The 18,271-nt window shown below is 45.5% G+C and overlaps 1 protein-coding gene and 1 pseudogene across 2 annotated transcripts; one reads left to right on the plus strand and one right to left on the minus strand.

Moving 5' to 3' along the window:
* Window positions 1–992: 992 nt before the first annotated feature.
* Window positions 993–18,210, minus strand: SNRPD3 (small nuclear ribonucleoprotein D3 polypeptide). Of its 2 annotated transcripts, XM_019665448.1 has the most exons (5): window positions 18,105–18,195; window positions 17,744–17,825; window positions 16,610–16,753; window positions 3,622–3,814; window positions 993–1,230 (listed from the first exon to the last, which is right to left on the minus strand). In XM_019665448.1, exons 3-5 carry the CDS (start codon window positions 16,733–16,735, stop codon window positions 1,169–1,171), a joined length of 381 nt encoding a protein of 126 aa, XP_019520993.1. In that variant the 5' UTR covers window positions 16,736–16,753; window positions 17,744–17,825; window positions 18,105–18,195; the 3' UTR covers window positions 993–1,168. The 2 variants fall into 2 exon arrangements, with proteins under 2 accessions (XP_019520993.1, XP_019520992.1); XM_019665447.1 differs by lacking the exon at window positions 17,744–17,825 and having other exon boundaries at window positions 18,105–18,210.
* LOC109394898 (transmembrane protein 126A pseudogene) lies at window positions 13,622–14,315 on the plus strand (annotated as a pseudogene).
* Window positions 18,211–18,271: the final 61 nt, after the last annotated feature.

Genomic DNA, 18,271 nt, shown 5'->3' on the forward strand with positions numbered 1-18,271 from the left:
GTTGTTCAGCATCTTAGCTGTGGAGGGCAGTGTCACTGGCCCTCATATGTGGGATCCGAACCGGGGCCCTCTGACGTCCCAAGCCAGTTCTTAACGAACACGCCACTCGGCCGGCCCTGAATTACCTTTTAATATTAGATTACTTCTGCCAAATGTAGAACCACTGGGGTTTCCAGGTTCAGAGGTCAGAGTACCAGACTTTGTCAAAGGCCAGGACCACTCATGTCGTGTTGTACAAGATAAGCTGGTAATATTTCCACAAAGGTTACCTGAACAAAGTACCGTGTAGTGCCTATGTCAGAAGATATATGACACATACAGTCTGTGCGCTTGCAGGTTTTTGTTTTAAGATTTTATTGGGGAATTGGGGGAGGGAAACAGTGTTGGGGAATTGGGGAAGGGGACCAGCCAAGCTGATGTTCTTCAAGCTTAGTTGTGGAGGGCATCAGTTGCCATCTGGCTCCTCAGCAGCTCGTGGCCTCTCAGCTCAAGGTGCTATGTTCAATCTTTGTTGCCACCATCCCATGTGGGAGTCAAACCAGCAGCCTTGTTGTTAAGAGCACACGCTCTATTCACTGAGCCATCCAGGCGGCAGCTCAGCTCAAGATGCTGAGTTCAGTCTTAGCTGTGGGTGCGCGTAGCCTACCATTCATTGAACAGGCAATCTTGTTGTTACACCAGCTGAGCCATCCTGCCACCTGTTGGCATCTTAGCGACAGCTCAGCTCTGGCGCAGCGTCACTGGCCCATGTGGGAATCGAACTGGTGGCCCTGTTGCTCAGAGCTCTCTCTTAAGCCAACTCTTAACCAACTGAGCCACTTGGCCGGCCCCTGCAGAGATTTTAAGGGCTTAACCAGCCAACGACCAGGAACAGCAACTTAAACTCGTATCAATAACTGTGCAACTTTCAAGTACTGGCATTTTCCCAGGGCGTCAAAATTTAACCTGCTGCCACAGCAAACAGAACACCAAACTCCAAAATGAACACATAATCAAAAAGGAAAAAACTACATTTATTTATTTTAACATTTCTCCCGATCTCAAGCAGATGTCAAAAGAAAACATAGAACATATACATAAGCACACACTTCATACTTCTTCACACCGCAGCAAACCCAAATAACCTAAAAGAAAAAAATAACGGCAAAGTTCTGTTCAACAGATAAATTTATCTTCGCTTCTGGAAGATGTTTCCACGTCCCATTCCACGTCCTCTTCCTCTCGCGGCCACTGAAAGGTGGGGAAGAGAAAGAAGGCGGCCAGGTTAGTGTGGTGAGTACTCATGCCACAGGGCAGCTGGAGCCCGGGAACACGGGCTTGGGAAGGGACCTGAAAGGCCACCTGGCCCCACACCACGCCCAGCCCATTGCATTTCACAGGGGAAATGGAAACCCAGACAGAGGGGCGAGGCCTGGAGCCTGGCGTCAAAGTGAAAGCGGGCACCAGGCTCTTGTCTTCCAGACTCTTTAAAGAAGCTGGCAAATGGCACTGAGAGTGAAGGTGGATTGGGAAGTAAGTCTGAGAACCATAGAAAAGATGATTTCCCAGAGCTGGCCTAGGGCGGGCTAATAAAACATGACAGATGCATTTAATTCACACTTAAAATTCTGAGTGCAGGCTCATAATACCAAGGTTGCCAGTTCGATCCCTACATGGACCAAGGAGCTGCACCCTCCACAACTAGACTGAAACAACTACTTGACTTGGAGCTGATGGGTCCTGGAAAAATATACTGTTCCCCAATAAATAAAAAAATTATATATATATAAAAAAATCTGAAACAAATATAGTTAAATGTTAGTATCTGCTAAATCTGGGTGAGGGCTTTCATTATCTTTGAGCAATTCTGCCTGTATGAAATGTTCTGTAACAGCAAAACAAAAAACAAGAAAAACAAAAACTCACAAAAATCCAAAATCACTCTCCATACAAGAGTGTTGCTCTTTGTGACCCAAGGGCTCCAGGCTTTGAAGGACAGGTGAAAATATTCTCATGGTTATTAATTGGAGCCCCACCCCTCTCTCCACTTTCAGAGCCTGGAGCTGCCCTGAAGAGGGAGGGAACTCACCTGAAAACCCAGACACATGCTGTCAGGACCAGAGCATGGGATTGGGAGAGGCACAGATGGCTCAGGCAGAAGCCACAGGGCCTGGGCAAACTCACTGTCAAGTGCCTTCTAGGGCACAGCCACTGGGTTTCACCTTTCGCTACAGAAAATGATGCAGTCACATAGTGACATTGAGGATAGCCCTTCCCTGAGAAAGCAAAGAGAGTAGCAATTCTAGCAAGAAAGCTGGCATTTCTGAAGTCATTCCTTCTCTAGGACAAAAGCTCCAGAGCTTCTGGTTCTACCTCCCCATAAATGCCTCTTCTCTAGGAAGGGCAAGAAGATTCTTTGATCAGTTTTTTTTTGGAAGGCATTTTATTATTATTTTTAACTGAGCCATCTGCCACCTGTTGGCAGCTCAGCTCGGGCTGGGACTCGAACCGCTGTTGCTCAGAGCTCACACTCTTGAGCGAGCTCTTAACCAACTGAGCCACTCGGCTGGCCGGGGAAGGCATTTTAAAAGAATACTCTATTGCATCTTTAAACTCAAAAGCTACTTCACATCTCAAAAGTATGTACAGCAGCTAAAGATACTGATGGGGAATCCAGTGACTTTCCTGAACTGTAAATTTTTAGCAATGTCAAGACAGATTCTAACGACTATACTTGCTTTCTTAGCTAATCAACATGGCAGAACTTTCCACGGGCCCAAATCTAAAACCTCTTATTGGGCTAAGCCAGAAGAAAGGTCAGACTAAGTCACTGGGAAAAGGTTAGTCTCACTTTTAGAATATGCTAAAGGAAGGATTTATTTTCAAATATGAGAAGCTTTCAAGATAGAAGTCCAACCCCTTTAAAGGGTCAAGATGGCTTAACACTGCTAACTTCTGGTCTGACAATGGATCACCACCATCAGCATTTCCACTGGTTTATGCGGAGTACCAACACACATCCGCAGGCTCTCTGGAAACTGCTGCCCTGTTGCTTCAGAAGTCAAGCTAATCCAGGGGGTGACCGGTTAGCTCAGTTGGTTAGAGCATGGTGCTGATGACACCAATGTTGCCGGTTTGATCCCCGCATGGGCCACTGTGAGCTATACCCTCCTTAAAAGAGTCAATTCTGTCACTGTAGCATAACCAATGACCATGGCAGTTCCCAATAAAATAAAATAAAAATTAAAAAAAAAAAAAAGTCAAGCTAATCCATATGGCAGTGCCCTGTTCAGCAGACTAGACAAGAGCAAGCTTCCCCCAGGCCGTTGGAAATAATTTATGAAAATAAAGGGCCTCTTAGAGATGAGACTTATCTACTCTTTCGCTTAAGACAGGATTCCCCATCCTTTTTTCGAAGGAGCCATTGTGGATTTTGCATATGCCTTAAGAATGCAATCAGGCGAGGCAAGAGAGAGGGCAGGACAAGGCCCTCAGCCCCTCGCAGGTAAGGGCCCCAAGGCTGCAGCGGGTGTGAAGATGGTTGAGGTCAAGTCCACCCCCATTCCTAGGTAATAATAGGGCCCTTTCTTAAAAGATACACAACAGACTCGTATGTTAAACCATCGTGTGAGGAATACCTACCTTGGGCCTTCAGAATAGCAGCTTTTCCCCGACCAGCTCCTGAGCCTTGGTTTTTATTTTTCATGCTCTTTAACATGGGTGCATTTTTCAGCATGTCAGGCAAAATCAGAAAGCGGATCTTGCTTCCACGGATGTACACCTGCTCCAGCTGTGCCACTCGGCCATCTCTGTATGTGACCGTGATGTTGGACATCTGGAAGGGAATCACCAACTGGTCAGTAAGGGCCAGCAGAGAACAGGGGTACAAAGAGGGGCCCTTGGCTGGTGGGAGAGAAGTCCAAAAACAGAGGCTAACATCATGAAATAAAGGAGCCAGGCGAAGCCAGGGGAATGTGAGTACATATATGTGTGCTAGGGACTGTGCTAACACTTTACATATATGGTCCTAACAGCACCTCCAGGGTGGGTATGAGCTTTCTCATTTTTACAGAAAAAAAAAAAAAAGAAAAAACCCAGGCATTTCTCCAAAGTCAAACAGCCAGAATGCAGGGACTCCAGATTCGAGTCCAGCTGGCTAGGCTCCAGAGCTCGAATTGCTATACTGCCTCCCACCAGCACGTGAAGCGTACTCAGTGGTGATAAACTCTAATTGAAACAGCTTTGAACTGCCTGTCCGAACGCTGTGTCCTCTCCTGCACCTGCCCAGCACAAAGACTGCAAAGGCACCATGAAGCTCATGGGCACACACCAGATGCAGTTCCTATCCTCCCAGACTGCACACTCTACAAGGGCCCCTCTGGCTTGGGTGACTAGGACTGAGAAGTGGGGGTGGCAATGCCTGTATGAAGGGCCCGGAATATGAGAGGGGTGTGAGGCAAGAGCTGGCACAGAGACTGGCTTGGCACGGGAAGGTGAAGCAAACCGGCCAGTGCCAATCTCAACAGGTAGCACATTTACCAGAAAAAGTAGCTTATTTTATGAGTCTTCTGGATGGAAGATGATTACAATTTATTTAGAATGGCTCAAGCCCACACTGAAGATAGGTGTGCTGTTTCCCCAGTTTTCACTGGCTTGTTGCCATCTTATACTCACTTGCTCTTGTCTTCAAGTGCTAACAGACCTCCCAGCCTCTGCTTGGACATCCAGAGTACAGAAAGACTAACAACACTCTGGGGCTACCCCAGCCATGTCTGGAGTTGGAAGTTTCTAGAGCTTCAACCTACTACCCATGCTCTACCCTCAGGGGTAACAGGGCTCGAGTTTCCCATAAATCTGCTCCAGGCCCAGCACACCCAGTTTCTTAGCAAATTTCCAGTTTCTAAGTCCTTGACACCCTCTTCTTGCCTTGAAGAACATCCTAACCTCTGGTGCTACAATACAAATGAACACCAGGTATGGTTATACTACCTAAGAGAGAAACGTGGGTCTGACCCAGGCTCACAATGCCAGATACACCTGTGAACAGGCCTGGGAACCTATATTTGAGGCACTGCCCTGCCATTTGTCAGGGGTGTAACCCTGGCTAAGTCTCCTGGCTCCCCTGAGCCTCAGTTCCCTCACCTACAAAGTAAGGAAAAACACAACATAACAAAGCTAACTTTGCTGAGCACTTACTACTGTCCTAGGCGATTTCACACAGCAACTAATTTAATGTCACACAATCCTATGAGATAGATACTATCACCATCCCCACTGGAGACAAAGCAGCACAGCTCATTAGAGGCAGATTTGTTCCAAGAGACCACGCCCTTACCCACTCTATTCTTTTGCCTGAGGTCACGCTGCCCCTATGCAGCCTGGTTGGGGTTTGAACGCCGGCCTATCTGACTAAACTCACATTCTTACCCATACACAAACCACCCCATACTCCCCAGAACTACTAAGAAGTAAATTAAACAAGACAAGTATGTCTGAATGTTGTCCTGTTGCGTACCACATAACAGAATCTCAGTAAATGGTGAATCAAAATGACAGTTAAAATGTCTGTTTTGGGGGCTGTGCTGCTGCCAAGTCCCTTCTCCTCCAGCACTTACTGCTACATCTCATTTCTTTCTTTGCCACAATCTCCCCAACCTGCTCTGAGAATCCCTGACAGAGGTTGTTATGTAAGATCAACAAGACATAAACTAAGTGTTTTCACAATGGCACATGTCCTGGCTGAAGCAGCAGAGGCCAGTATTATTTGACTCATATTCCAAGTCTAAGAACAATGTCCCCTGTTACTGTTGTGTTCTGTCTGCTGCACCAGCTGAAAAATGACTGTTCTGTGCACAAGCCCCACAGCCTCACGGCCCACCCACTCACAGAGCTTGTTAATAGCCCTGAGCTGTGTTCCTGTCATAAGCCAAAGGCAGTAACTGGAGTGAACTAGGTTTTAATCAAAGTCAGGCACGCAGTTTACTCAACTTTCCCAAATAACCACAATGAAACACAGATGGTATAAGCCAGGGGCCCAACTTAAATGACATCTTCGGGGAAAGGAGCTCTTAATACAGTAGTTCCCATGGTTCTCCACAGTCTGAATATTAAATGGAAAATTCCAGAAATACAGTTTTAAATTGCACGCCATTCTGAGTAGCGTGATGAAATCTCATGACATCCCACTGTCCCACCTGGGACATGAACCTTCCCATCCATGCTGTATATACGTCTCACCTGGTAGTCACTTAGTAGCCATCTCGGTTATCAGATCAACTGTCGCAGATTATTTTACTTAATAATTGCCCAAAGCCATTCACATAATTTTATTATAGTGTTTGTTATAATTGTTCTGTTTTATTATCAGTTATTGTTGTTAATCTATTACTGTGCCTAATTTCTAAATTAACCTTTATAATAGGTTATGTATAAGAAAAAACATAATATACATAGGGTTTGGTACTATCCTTGGTTTCAAACACCCGCTGGAGGGGTCTTGGAACATATCCCCCTTGGATAAGAGGGGACTACTATACAGTCAAATTATGGGGATTTCCTCACACCTGTGCCAAAACACAGCACTAGCTCCAGGGCTGTGAAGCAATGTTAGGGTGCCTCAGGACTGTCAATCACAGAATACCTGTTGTGAGGTACACAGCAAGCACTCTGCCTTACCATTAATAGTAGAGCCTCCATCTTTTCCTCTGATCCCTTTTACTCATTTTCCTGCCTGAAATCTGGCAGTCACAGCTGAGGGTCTGAAACATCCACAGGCAATAGGATATAACAGGTTTACTCTATGCCTCTTCTTTAGAGACTATGGTTTAAGATCACAGACTTGGGAGTCAGAAACTTGGGTTTAAATCTGTTCCTCCCATGTCTGGTCACCCTGGGCATCTGGAAGCATGTTCTCAGAGAGGTCCTGTGATGATTGAAGGATCTATTGTATGCACAATCACTAGCATAATGCCTGGCACAGAATAAGCATGCAAAGAATAAAAACTCCTGGTACTATTAAGCACACAGCCTTTCGGAGACAGGTTCTTATTTGACAAGTTAAACTAAGGTTTAAAATACGTTATTAACAGTGCCCAGATCTTGGTTTCTAAATTCTGTTTCCAAACTAAAAGAAACCAAGGCTTCTTGAAGAGTGGCTGATTCCAGGACTGGGTTAGAGAAGGTGAAAGATGAGCCTGTCACAAACATCTTGTGTCAGAAGGTAAGGCTGTGCTCCCAAAATATGATCACAGCATATTGCAAGGACACAGAAGTCAGCTTGAGAGGGTTCCTACTGACCAAATCAGAAATAACTTGAACATCAAAATAATGATAGTAACAGGTCATAACCCATTTAATAAAACAGAAACCCACAGCCCATGTGGATAATAAATGAATGAATAAATAGGGAATAAAGGAAAGCTCTTCAATATAGTAAACCTAACTCTCCACAAAATTCTCAGTAGTTACAAAAGGCAAAATATAGTGAAAAGACCACACAATACGTTAACCAAATGATCAAGATTAACATCACCAATAAAGGGCAAACAGGCATTCTGAGCCTCTGGGTGTGACACTGAGGAGACAAAATCCCTTACACAGTAATGGCCAAAAGCAGAATCCAAATCTAATCATGAGGAAACACTAGAGAAACCCCAATCAAAAGACATTCTAAAAAAATAACTGGCCTCTTATTTTTCAAAAACATCAATGATGTGATTTCTGGTCAAGATAATGGAGTAGGTAAAAGTTGTGCTTACTTCCTCTCACGACATCAAAATGACAACTAAACTACAGAACCACCATCACTGAGAATTACCTGAAGTTTAGCTGAATCGAAGCCCTACAAATAAAGACATACAGAAGAAACCACCTTGAGACTGGTAGGAGGGGCGGAGAAACGGAGCAGGCTGGTCCCAAAGCCATGTGTGACCATTAAACACTGGGAGGGGGCCGGCCGAGTGGCACATTGGTTAAGAGTTGGCTTGGGACACCAGCTCTGAGCAGCAGGGCCCTGGTTCGGATCCCACATGAGAGCCAGTGATGCTGTGACCTCTACAGCTAAGATGGTGAACAACAGCTCGACCTGGAGCTGGGCTGCCGTGAGTCGTGGGCGACGGCGTAGGATGCAGCCCCTGCTGCAGTGGGCTGTGGTAGGCTACCGTGAGTGGCCATTAGCCAGCGTGAGCAGCCGGCAGCTGGTGTGAGCTGCCAAGAGCCACCGTGAGTGGCCAACCAATGGCCGGCGACTGACCTGCCTCACCCGGGAAGAGCGCAATAATACCAACTTGGGCCAGTGAAGCGGCGTCCTCCACAACTAGACTGAAGAACAAAAAGACAGCAACTTCTGTTCCCCTCCCCCAATCCCCAATAAAATTAAAAAATAATCGGGAGGGGTATCTAGGCTGTGGAGGTCCCCTATGAGGAATGAAGGATCCTAGCCACACACCAGGCTCCCCAGCCCAAGGTTCCACTGCCAGGGAGAGAAGTCCCCATAGCTTCTGGCTGTGAAAACCAGAGGAGATTGTGGCTGAGTGAGACAAGAGTAGCTGCAGTCCCAGGAGCTCCTCTTAAACGGCTTGCACATGGCCTTACTCACTGACGAACTCACTTGCTCTGAGTTCCAGCACTGGAATAGCAGCTCCAAAGGTGCCCGGGACATATGGGGAGGAAATGAGTTGTCTGGATTCAGGGCAAGGACTGGAGGGGCAGCTTTCTCCTAGACAGAGAAGCTGGAGGAAGCCATCGTTCTTTGTTGAGCCCTCCCTGCTCCCAGCATCAGAGGCAGGCAGCTACCATATTTGAGTCCCCATCAATCAGGCTAATACCGTTTGTTGGCCCCGTCCTGGTGATTGAGACCCCACCCAACCCAACTTTCAGGCAGACCCAAGTCACTTCCAGTGGCTTTTCCATATAAACTGCCTGTCTTGGCTCATGCTGCAGACTCTCCTAAAATCTCTAAGGTTCACAAAACCTAAACAAACAACATCTGGCTTCAGCATGTCCTGTACCTCTTGGTGAACAGACCTAAACCCAGCACTAGCGACAGCCAACCTCGGTTCGTGGCTTGGCCTCTCGAGGCACCTCCAAGCCCAGTGTGGGTCATCTGTGGACTACTTTGTGGCTCATGCCAGGTGGCCCCAGGCAGGGCACAGGCGAGGCTGAACTTGGACTGTGGTGCGGCCCATCCTGGGAGGCCTCGGGGGTGGCACACCCAGTGGACAGCTTCACAAAGAGCATCACCTGGCTGCCTCCAAGGACCACACACCCAAAGGGCAGACTGGGCAGGCACCAGAGCCCTGCTGAAGTGAATCCTGCTCCAGGGGGTCAGCCCCTGCACAACAGTTCCTCCACTGTAGTTATGGCCAGTCCTCACAACCAATCAGCCTGAGCATCAATCCCACTCACTGATGTGCAGACAACAACCAAAGCTCCACTACAACAGGAGAGCACACACAATCCACACAAGGGATACACCTGAAGCACCCAGCTCTGGTGACCAAGACTGTGCCACTGAGCCCCACAGCACACCTACTATATAAGGTCATTCTACTAAGACTGGTTGACATAGCACCCCTACCATAGAAACAAACACAGGAAGGCAGACAAAATGGGAAGACAAAGAAACATGCCCCAAACAAAAGAAAAGAACAAAGCTCCAGGAAAAGAACTAAACAAAGTGGAGACAAGCAATCTACCAGATGCAGAGTTCCAAACACTCATTATAAGGATGCTCAGTGATCTCAGGGAGAACGTCAACAAAGAGATGGAAAACATACAAATGGCGAAGAAAACATAAATTAGTCAGAAATAAAGAATACAATAACTGAAATGAAGAATACTTTAGAGGGAATCAACAGATTAGATGAAGCAGAAGATTGAATCAGAAACTTAGAAGATAAGGTAGGGGGAGTGGGGCAGTGGATTGGGGGAGGGGGACTGTCACTTTGTGAGGGGTAAAAAGTATAACTATTGCGCTGTTTTGTACACCTGAAACTAATAAAAAATAATAAAAGAAAAGATAAGGTAGCAGAAAACACCCAATCAGAATAGCAAAATGAAAAAGAAAAAGAAAAACAAAGGGGGCAGCTGGGTGGCTCAGTTGGTTAGAGCATGTGCTCTTAACAACAAGGTTGCTGGTCTGACTCCCGCAGGGGATGGTGGGCTGTGCCCCCCAACTAGATCGAAAACAGCAACTGGACTTGGATCTGAGCTGCGCCCTCCACAACTAAGATTGAAGGACAATGACTTGACTTGGAGCTGATGGGTCCTGGAAAAAACACATTGTTCCCTAATAAAGCTTAAAAAAAAAAATGAGGATAGTTTAAGGGGCTTCTGGGACAACACCAAGCACACTAACAGTCGCATCACAGGGGTGCCAGAAGGAGAAAAGAGAGCAAGGAATTGGAAACCTATTTGAAGAAATAATTATGGAAAACTTCCCTAAACTGGCAAAGGAAATAAATAAAACCGCCCAGGAAGCACAGAGTCCCAAACAAGATGAACCCAAAGAGGCCACAGCAAGACACATCATAATTAAAATGCCAAAGGTTAAAGACAAAGAGACAATCTGAAAAGCAGCAAGATAAAACAGTTACCTACAAAGGTGTTCCCATAAGACTGTTAGCTGATTTCTCAACAGAAACTTTGCAGGCCAGAAGGGACTGGCACAAAATATTCAAAGTGATGAAAAGAAGAACCTACAACCAAGATTACTTTATCCAGCAAAGCTGGATAATTGAAGGACAGCATAAATAGCTTCACAGACAAGAAAAAGCTAAAGGAGTTCACAAGGAATCTTAGAGGGATTTATTTAAGATGAAAAAAAAAGGGCCGGCCGAGTGGCGTGATGGTTACGAGCTGGCTTAGGACGCCAGCTCTGAGCAGCAGGGCCCCGGTTTGGATCCCACATGAGGGCCAGTGACACTGCGCCCTCTACAGCTAAGATGGTGAACAACAGCTCGACCTGGAGCTGGGCTGCCGTGAGTCGCCGGCAACAGTGTAGGCTGCCAAGAGCCACCGTGAGCGGCCGTCCAGGGCCCAGCGACTGATCTGCCTCACCCGGGAATAGCACAATATGGGCCAGTGAAGCAACGTCCTCCACAACTAGACTGAATACAAAACGACAGCAACTTGTCTGTTCCCCCTCTCCCGATTTCCCAGCGCTGTTCCCCTTCCCCAATTCCCCAATAAAATCTTTAAAAAAAATAAAAAAAGAGTGCGAGCTTTGAGCAACTGAGCAACAGGGTCGCAGGTTTGATTCCCGGCCCAAGCTGAGCTGCTGCTAAGCTGCCATGGCTCAGCTAAACAAATAAAAATAAAAAATAAAAATAAACTTAAAAAATTAAGATAAAAAAAGAATTAAAAAATATGAATAGAATGGCAATAACTACATATCTGTCAATAATTACTTTCAATATAAATCAGTTAAATGCTCCAATCAAAGGATAGGGTAGCTGAAAGAATGAGAAAAACAAGACCCTTACATATGCTGCCTACAAGAGACTCACTTCAGATCAAAAGACACATCTAGACTGAAAATAAAGGGATGGAAAAAGATATCATGAAAATGGAAACAAACAGACAAAAGCTGAAGTGGCAATAGCTATACCAGACAAAACAGACTTTAAAACAAACTTATACCGGACAAAATAAACTTTAAAGCTAAGGTTATAATAAGAGACAAAGAAGGATCCTGTAATCCCACTTCTGGGTATTTACCCAAAGAAACCCAAAATGCTACTTTGAGGGGATGTGTGCATCCATATGTTCAACACAACATTGTTTACAATGGCCAAGATGTGGAGACAGCCTGGGTGTCATTGATGGATGAATGGATAGAGTAGGTGGCACATATATACAATGGAACATTGCTCGGCCACGGAAGGGAGTGGGTTCTTGTCATCTGCAGTGGCATGGATGGACCTGGAGGGTGCTGTGCTCAGTGGAGTATGTCACACAGAAAAAGACAGAGGCTATGTGATTTTACTTATATGTGGAATCTAAAGAACAAAACAAAAACAAAATAAACTCATAGGTATACATTGGGTTGTCGGAAAAGTCATGATGCGTTTTTGCAACGAAAACCAGAAAAAAATACGTCATGAGTTTTCCGACAACTCAAAAGAACATTTTGATGATTGCCAGATGGGAGAGGGGTTGGGGGTCTGTGTGAAAACGGGGAACGGATTAAGTACAAATTGATTTTTACACCACAGTCATGGGGATGTAGGGTATAGCATAAGGAATATAGGTCAATAATATTGTAATAACTATGGTGTCAGTTGGGTACTGGATTTTTCAGGGTGCTATATGGGAGGGGGGTAGAGGCAGGGTGAAAAATGTAAAGGGATTAAGAAGTACAAATTGGCAGCTACAAAATAGTCATGGAGATGTAAAATAAAGCATAGGGAGGGCCTGCTGAGTGGCGCATTGGTTAAGAGCTGGCTTGGGACGCCAGAGGGCCCCGGTTCGGATCCCACATATGAGGGCCAGTGACACTGCCCTCCACGGCTAAGATGCTGAATGACAGCTCAACTTGGAGCTGGGCTGCCGTGAGTTGCCGGTGACGGCGTAGGCTGCAGCCCCTGCTGCAGTGGGTTGCCATAGGCTACCCTGTGTAGCCAGCAGCCAGCGTGAGTGGCCGTCCAGAAGCCGGCGACTGATCTGCCTCGCCCGGGAAGAGCGCAATGATGGTGCCAATTTGGGCCAGTGAAGCAACGTCCTCCACAACTAGACTGAAGAACAAAAGGGCAGCAAGTTGTCTGTTCCCCTTCCCCCAATTTCCCAATAAAAATCTTTAAAAAAAAATAAAAAAAGCATAGCGAATATAGTCAAAGATACGGTGGTAATACTCGTAACTATGTATAGTGCTAGGTGGTTACTAGACTAGTCAGGGGGATCACTTCTTAAATTATATAAATGTCTAACCACTCTGCTGTATACCTGAAATTAATATAAAGTAATATCGAATGTCAACTGTAATTGAAAATATAAAAAGGCGGGGGGGGGAGGTGAAGGGGAATACAATGTCCAAATTTTCAGGTATATAACAAGTCATGGGGATGAAATGTGCAGCATAGGTAATATAGTCAATAATATTGTGATAGCGTGGTACAGTGTCAGATGGTTGCTGGACTTATGGTGATCACTTCTTCAGGTATATAAATGTTGTACACTTGAAACTACTATAATATTCTATGTTAGTTATATTTCAATGAAAATCTTAAATAAAAACTCAAAACTCAAAAACCAGAAAACATCAATGATGTGAAAAACCAAAGTGGAGGAACCAACCAAAACTGAAGAAGCATAAAGTGAGCTGACAACTAAGTGCAGTAAGTGATGCAGAGATGAAAATATTGTCATAAAGGACATTCTTGGGACACTTGCAGCCCAGGAATATGGACTGCAGGCTAAAGTACTGATTCAATGTTGAAGTTCCTGAATGACGGTACTGTGGACACAATAAGAGAATACATTTGTTATTAAGAAATATACACAAAAATATTATACAATAAAGGAGTATGATGAATGCAATCCACTCGCAAATGGTTCAGAAAAAATACATAGTTTAAAAATAAGTATGCTCAGTCTGAGTCATGTGTCAGTCAAAGACGACTGTGCCCCACCAAGTTGTGTGAAAGGTTGCAGTGATCCTTAGAAGCTGAGGAAGACAGGAGGATGCACCAACTGCTAGGAGGACAGCATAAGGCTCAAGATGGAAAATCATGAACCAGATGATACTGTCAAGGAAAACCAAATTTTTGGTATCATAACCAGAAAAATTAACCAATTTCCAGAAATGAAAAGGGGTCTACTTGAACATGGATCAACATATATTAGATTTAATGCTACTCTCTGTGGCCTAATAGCACATAGTCTTTTTCAGCACATCTTAAATGTGACATAAGCTCATATAGCTGTGGGTTTACCAATGGCAGTGATCCTATTTTTGACACCAAACATACGAGTATCTTACAAAGGTTTCCTAAGTTTACCACAGAATAAAGGTGATTTGAATTGTGAAACCTGTACCACAACACAAGGTGGATTAGTTGGTCTTGTTTTTGGTGGTCTGTACAGTTTTCTTGGCTATACCTGTGAATGGTGGCCTAGCAGCCAGGTATGCTCAGCCCTGCTACCAGAGAAAGGAAATAACTTAACCTACCAGATCAGAACTAAGCCTGTCTTTAGAAAGACATTATTTCTCACTTTCTCCAGACTGGATTTGCAGGGTACCTTGGTTCTAGACAATATAAACTACTTATAAAGGCTCTTCAGTGCTCTGAACCTGGCATAGAAATTCAGTGATAGTTCAAACAGTCCAGTCAGTGATTGGGCGGTCATGCCAAAGCCACCAGGAGGCATGCCCCCACCACCTGACAAGCATCTGACACATTGAGTCAATGTGCCAAGTTTAGGCAGACCCAGTGAAGCCTCGCATCTTGGCATGGGCAGTGTTATGGCCTGAACTATGCCCTACTCCCAAATTCTTATGTTGAAGTCTTAACCCCCCAGTACCTCAGAATGTGATTAGAGACTGGATCTTTACAGAGGTAACCGCGCCCTAATCCAATATGTCTTGTGTCCTTCCTTATAAGAAGAGATTAGGATACAGGCACACAGAGTGAAGACCATGTGCAGACATAGGAAGAAGCTGGCCACCTATAAGTCTTCCTTCACGGACTTCAGAAGAACCAGCCCTATCACACCTTGATGTCAGCCTTCCGGCCTCCAGAACCCTGAGAGAATAATTTTCTGATGTTTACGCCACCAAGTGTGGAACTTTGTTATGGCAGCCCCAGATTAATACAGGCAGAAAGCAGGCCCCCACCATTTGACAAGCATTTGCTTATTTATTTTGCACTATGGTCCTGAGGCTGAAGTGCTAGTTTCATCCCTAATTTAGAAAGGAGGGAACACAGGGTGAGGGAGGTCCACAGCTTGCTTCATTGTTTACAATGGCCAAGATGTGGAGACAGCCTGGGTGTCATTGATGGAATCAGGTGGCGAGCTGCAACCTGATTCCAGACCCATCTATCACCAGGGTCTGTGTGCTTTATCCCATACTGGCTGCATCTGAAAGACCACCAAGGCCCTCTGGTCAGACACTCTCACATTACACCCGGGCAGTCTGAGGACCTGAAGCTCAGTAAGTTGTCCAAATAAATAGCGGAATAAACACATCATGATTCCCCAGCTCCAGTCTTGCATTCTACTCACCAAACTAAAGTACCTTAAAACGGATAGGGATGCCTTAAGCCAAAAGACTAGATCTATGACAGTGGTACCCCACAAAAGCAAAGGAAGCCAGGAGTCACAGGACCTTTAGAGAGCTCACACCACCTATCTCTGTGGCATCAACACTGAGGGAGAGAAAACTGTAGTCACCAGATGCCTCTCTCCCTGAATGCCAGGGAACTGTGCCAGCTGGTCAACCTGGCAGGACAGTGATGCTGAAAGCTACAGATATCACAAACAAATGAATGCTCCTAGGAAGCAAGGGATAGCTAGGACACCTGATCCACAGTGTGACCTTGGGTTAAGTCACTTTATCTCTTTGACCTCCAGTTTTCTCACCTGAGCTAGGTGTTGCACACACATAATTCATCTGATCTTTAGAATAGCTCTGGGGTGTCAGTGTTATCTCTGTGGCCGTCTTTGGAGTGCTCTGCTAAGATTTACCTTTAGGGGACAACAGGCTGTAAGGACTGCAGGGAGCTGAAGCCTCTAGCTGCCACCTCTGGGATCCACCACACCATACATCCTGAGGTTCCCAGGTTGCTAGCCAATGACTGGCCGCAGCAGGGGTGCTAGAGCCTGGCCATTTCTGCCCCATGCTAGACTCTTCAGTTTTGGCATCCACATCACAGAGGACCCAAAGTAACACCACCCCCATTTTGCAGATGAGGAAACTGAGGTGATTAACATGGCTAAGTTCATACAATTAGGATTCAAAACAACTTGATTCCAAAGCCCAAGCTCTTAACCGATGGTTTAAAGAACAAAGGAGAAAGTGTGCTGATACACTTTGTAATGTTATACTAATTCTTGTGATCATTAACAAAAGGCAAAGTAGTGCCATGGGAAGAACACCATATCAGGAAGCTGCTCCAACATTTATTAGCAAGGTGACATTCACTAGATGAGTCCTTTTATCTTATTCTCCCTATTTTATGGATGACAAAACTCCCACCAAACCCACTTACCTCAAAAGGTAGTTGCTATAATCAAATGAAACTTCCCCTCAAGAAAATTGGCAAATAAACACATTATGTGAGTGGAAGATTCTGCTAACTGCAAAGCATTATGTAAATATGTGGGGGCAAATGGATAATGGTCTGAACCTGAAGGATTCCAACAAAGGGAGTAGTGCCACTTCTCTTAAACAGTCCCCCAAACATGGGAGAAAATGATTATGGAATGAAGAAAACAAAGGACAAAGTTAAATATTCCAAATTTCTGAATGGCTCTTATTCATGCCCACAGCCCCACACCTATACCAGTCCCTGGCACACATTAGATAAATAACTCTTTAGTGAGAACTTCAAAAAGACCTCCAATCACCATCTTTCTGCCCTGCAAGACAGAGGCATAAGCTTTCCCCAGTCTCATGTGCAAAGCAGGATACCTGGCAGTTCATGTTGTCTTCCGCCTCAATGAGCTTCCCACGATACACCTCACCGGTGTTTGTCTCACACGTCACAATGTGACCCTCAGCCTCATGTAGAACTTTAATCGGCACACCAATAGACATCTTGGCAGGAAGAGAGTTCTACGGTGAGAGAGATAACAGTTAGTTCATCTTTCAGAGCCTGAGAAGGCAGTGGCACACACCATGCCTCCCTTAAGGCCTGAAACTCCATAAAACTTAGCAAAGATGCCACAGCTACACTGTCTACAAAAAAGGCTTAACAACTAACTTGGGGTACCTTTCTGACAAACACATGTAAGATGTGGGGTGGAGAGGAATGTAAGTCTAGGTAGAGGGAAGTCTAATGGGAATGCAAAGTACCTTCCATCTCCCTCCCTGCTACCATATGTCCCTTTATCTTCACCAAATAGCCATCAATCAATTCTGTGTTTTGGGGCAAGGGGGTTGGAATGCATGTACCTTACAATGTATCTGTCAACCCTGAGCTGTAGGTGACACCATTTTGAGAACCCATGATATAAACCCAAGCTGTCCAATACAGCAGCCACTGTCCACATGTAGCTATTTAAATTAAACTTAATTAAAATGAAATAAAATTAAAACCTCAGTCCCTCAGTCATATTAGTGACATTTCAAGTGCTCCACGGCCACTTGTGGCTAGTATTGGGCATGCATATGTACAGTATCACTAAGCAATGCTGATATAGACCAAAGGATCCAGGCAAATCTAGAAGAAGTTGTGTATTTAATTTAACCCATTCAATGCCCTTTGACCCTCTACACCATCAGCCTAAAGAGAAAATATCAGTGTTCACAAAGTGACAATGTGCTAGAAGCAGTTAATGCTTATCTTGGAGGAAAAACAATCAGGGCAAGCGCCTGGTTTGGTCTAATTAAGAGACAAATGGTGGATTTTTTTATTCCAAAACGAGCAACGACTAAAGGCTGGAACGCATCATGTGTGTTCAATTAAGAAAAGAAAACACAAGGTTGGAAAACACAGGCTGGCTCCCTTGGTGAGGAGCCTTAGGATTTTAGCCTGAAGACAGTAGGAAACCACTGCAGGATTATAGGTAAGGAATTATCCAATAAAAAGGCAGGAGCACTTACAAAATGGATCCAACACAGTTAAGAAGCACGGAAACTTGATAAAACTTCTGTAACAGTGCGGAAAGCATGAGGGCACCAGCGCCTGAATGGGGGATGGAGGCAATCAGCCAGAAATGAGCTCAAGACTACTGCCTGCATACTTCGGAAAACGTACAGAAAATGAAGAGTATGTACTTGGGGATAAGCTCATGAACTCACTTCCAGGCGCTAGTGAGGCGACGCTGACGGTTGGGTGGCCCCGGCTTCCCGCTCTTCTCCCTCCCCGAACCCCGCAGAGCTCCACGGCTGTGCGTCCTTCTCCAGCCCCCGGCCCCTCATGGGGGCCTCGGCCTACCCTCGCCTGCCCCTGGCCTTTCCTCACCGCCTCCGGCCTCCTCTTCCTTTCCCGCGCAGCTGCGGTGTATCAGGCGACTCCGAAAGCGTGAGGCGAGCGAATGGCGGACTCCGCGCTCCCAGAATACCATGCGTTCCCAAAATGCCGCGCGCAGAACCCCACCCCTTCCTTTTCCTAGTGGTGAGAGCGATCTC

The sequence above is a fragment of the Hipposideros armiger genome, unplaced genomic scaffold (assembly GCF_001890085.2).
Source record: "Hipposideros armiger isolate ML-2016 unplaced genomic scaffold, ASM189008v1 scaffold_443, whole genome shotgun sequence".
In the NCBI taxonomy this organism is placed as follows: domain Eukaryota; kingdom Metazoa; phylum Chordata; class Mammalia; order Chiroptera; family Hipposideridae; genus Hipposideros; species Hipposideros armiger.

Excerpts from the sequence above, each read along its gene's own strand:
- SNRPD3 (XM_019665447.1), bottom strand. The coding sequence starts at position 16,735 with ATGTCTATTGGTGTGCCGATTAAAGTTCTACATGAGGCTGAGGGTCAC. Across the intron at positions 3,815-16,609 it reads AAGACAACATGAACTGCCAG|ATGTCCAACATCACGGTCAC; the intron begins GTATCCTGCTTT and ends ATTCCCTTCCAG. Across the intron at positions 1,231-3,621 it reads TGCTATTCTGAAGGCCCAAG|TGGCCGCGAGAGGAAGAGGA; the intron begins GTAGGTATTCCT and ends CCCACCTTTCAG.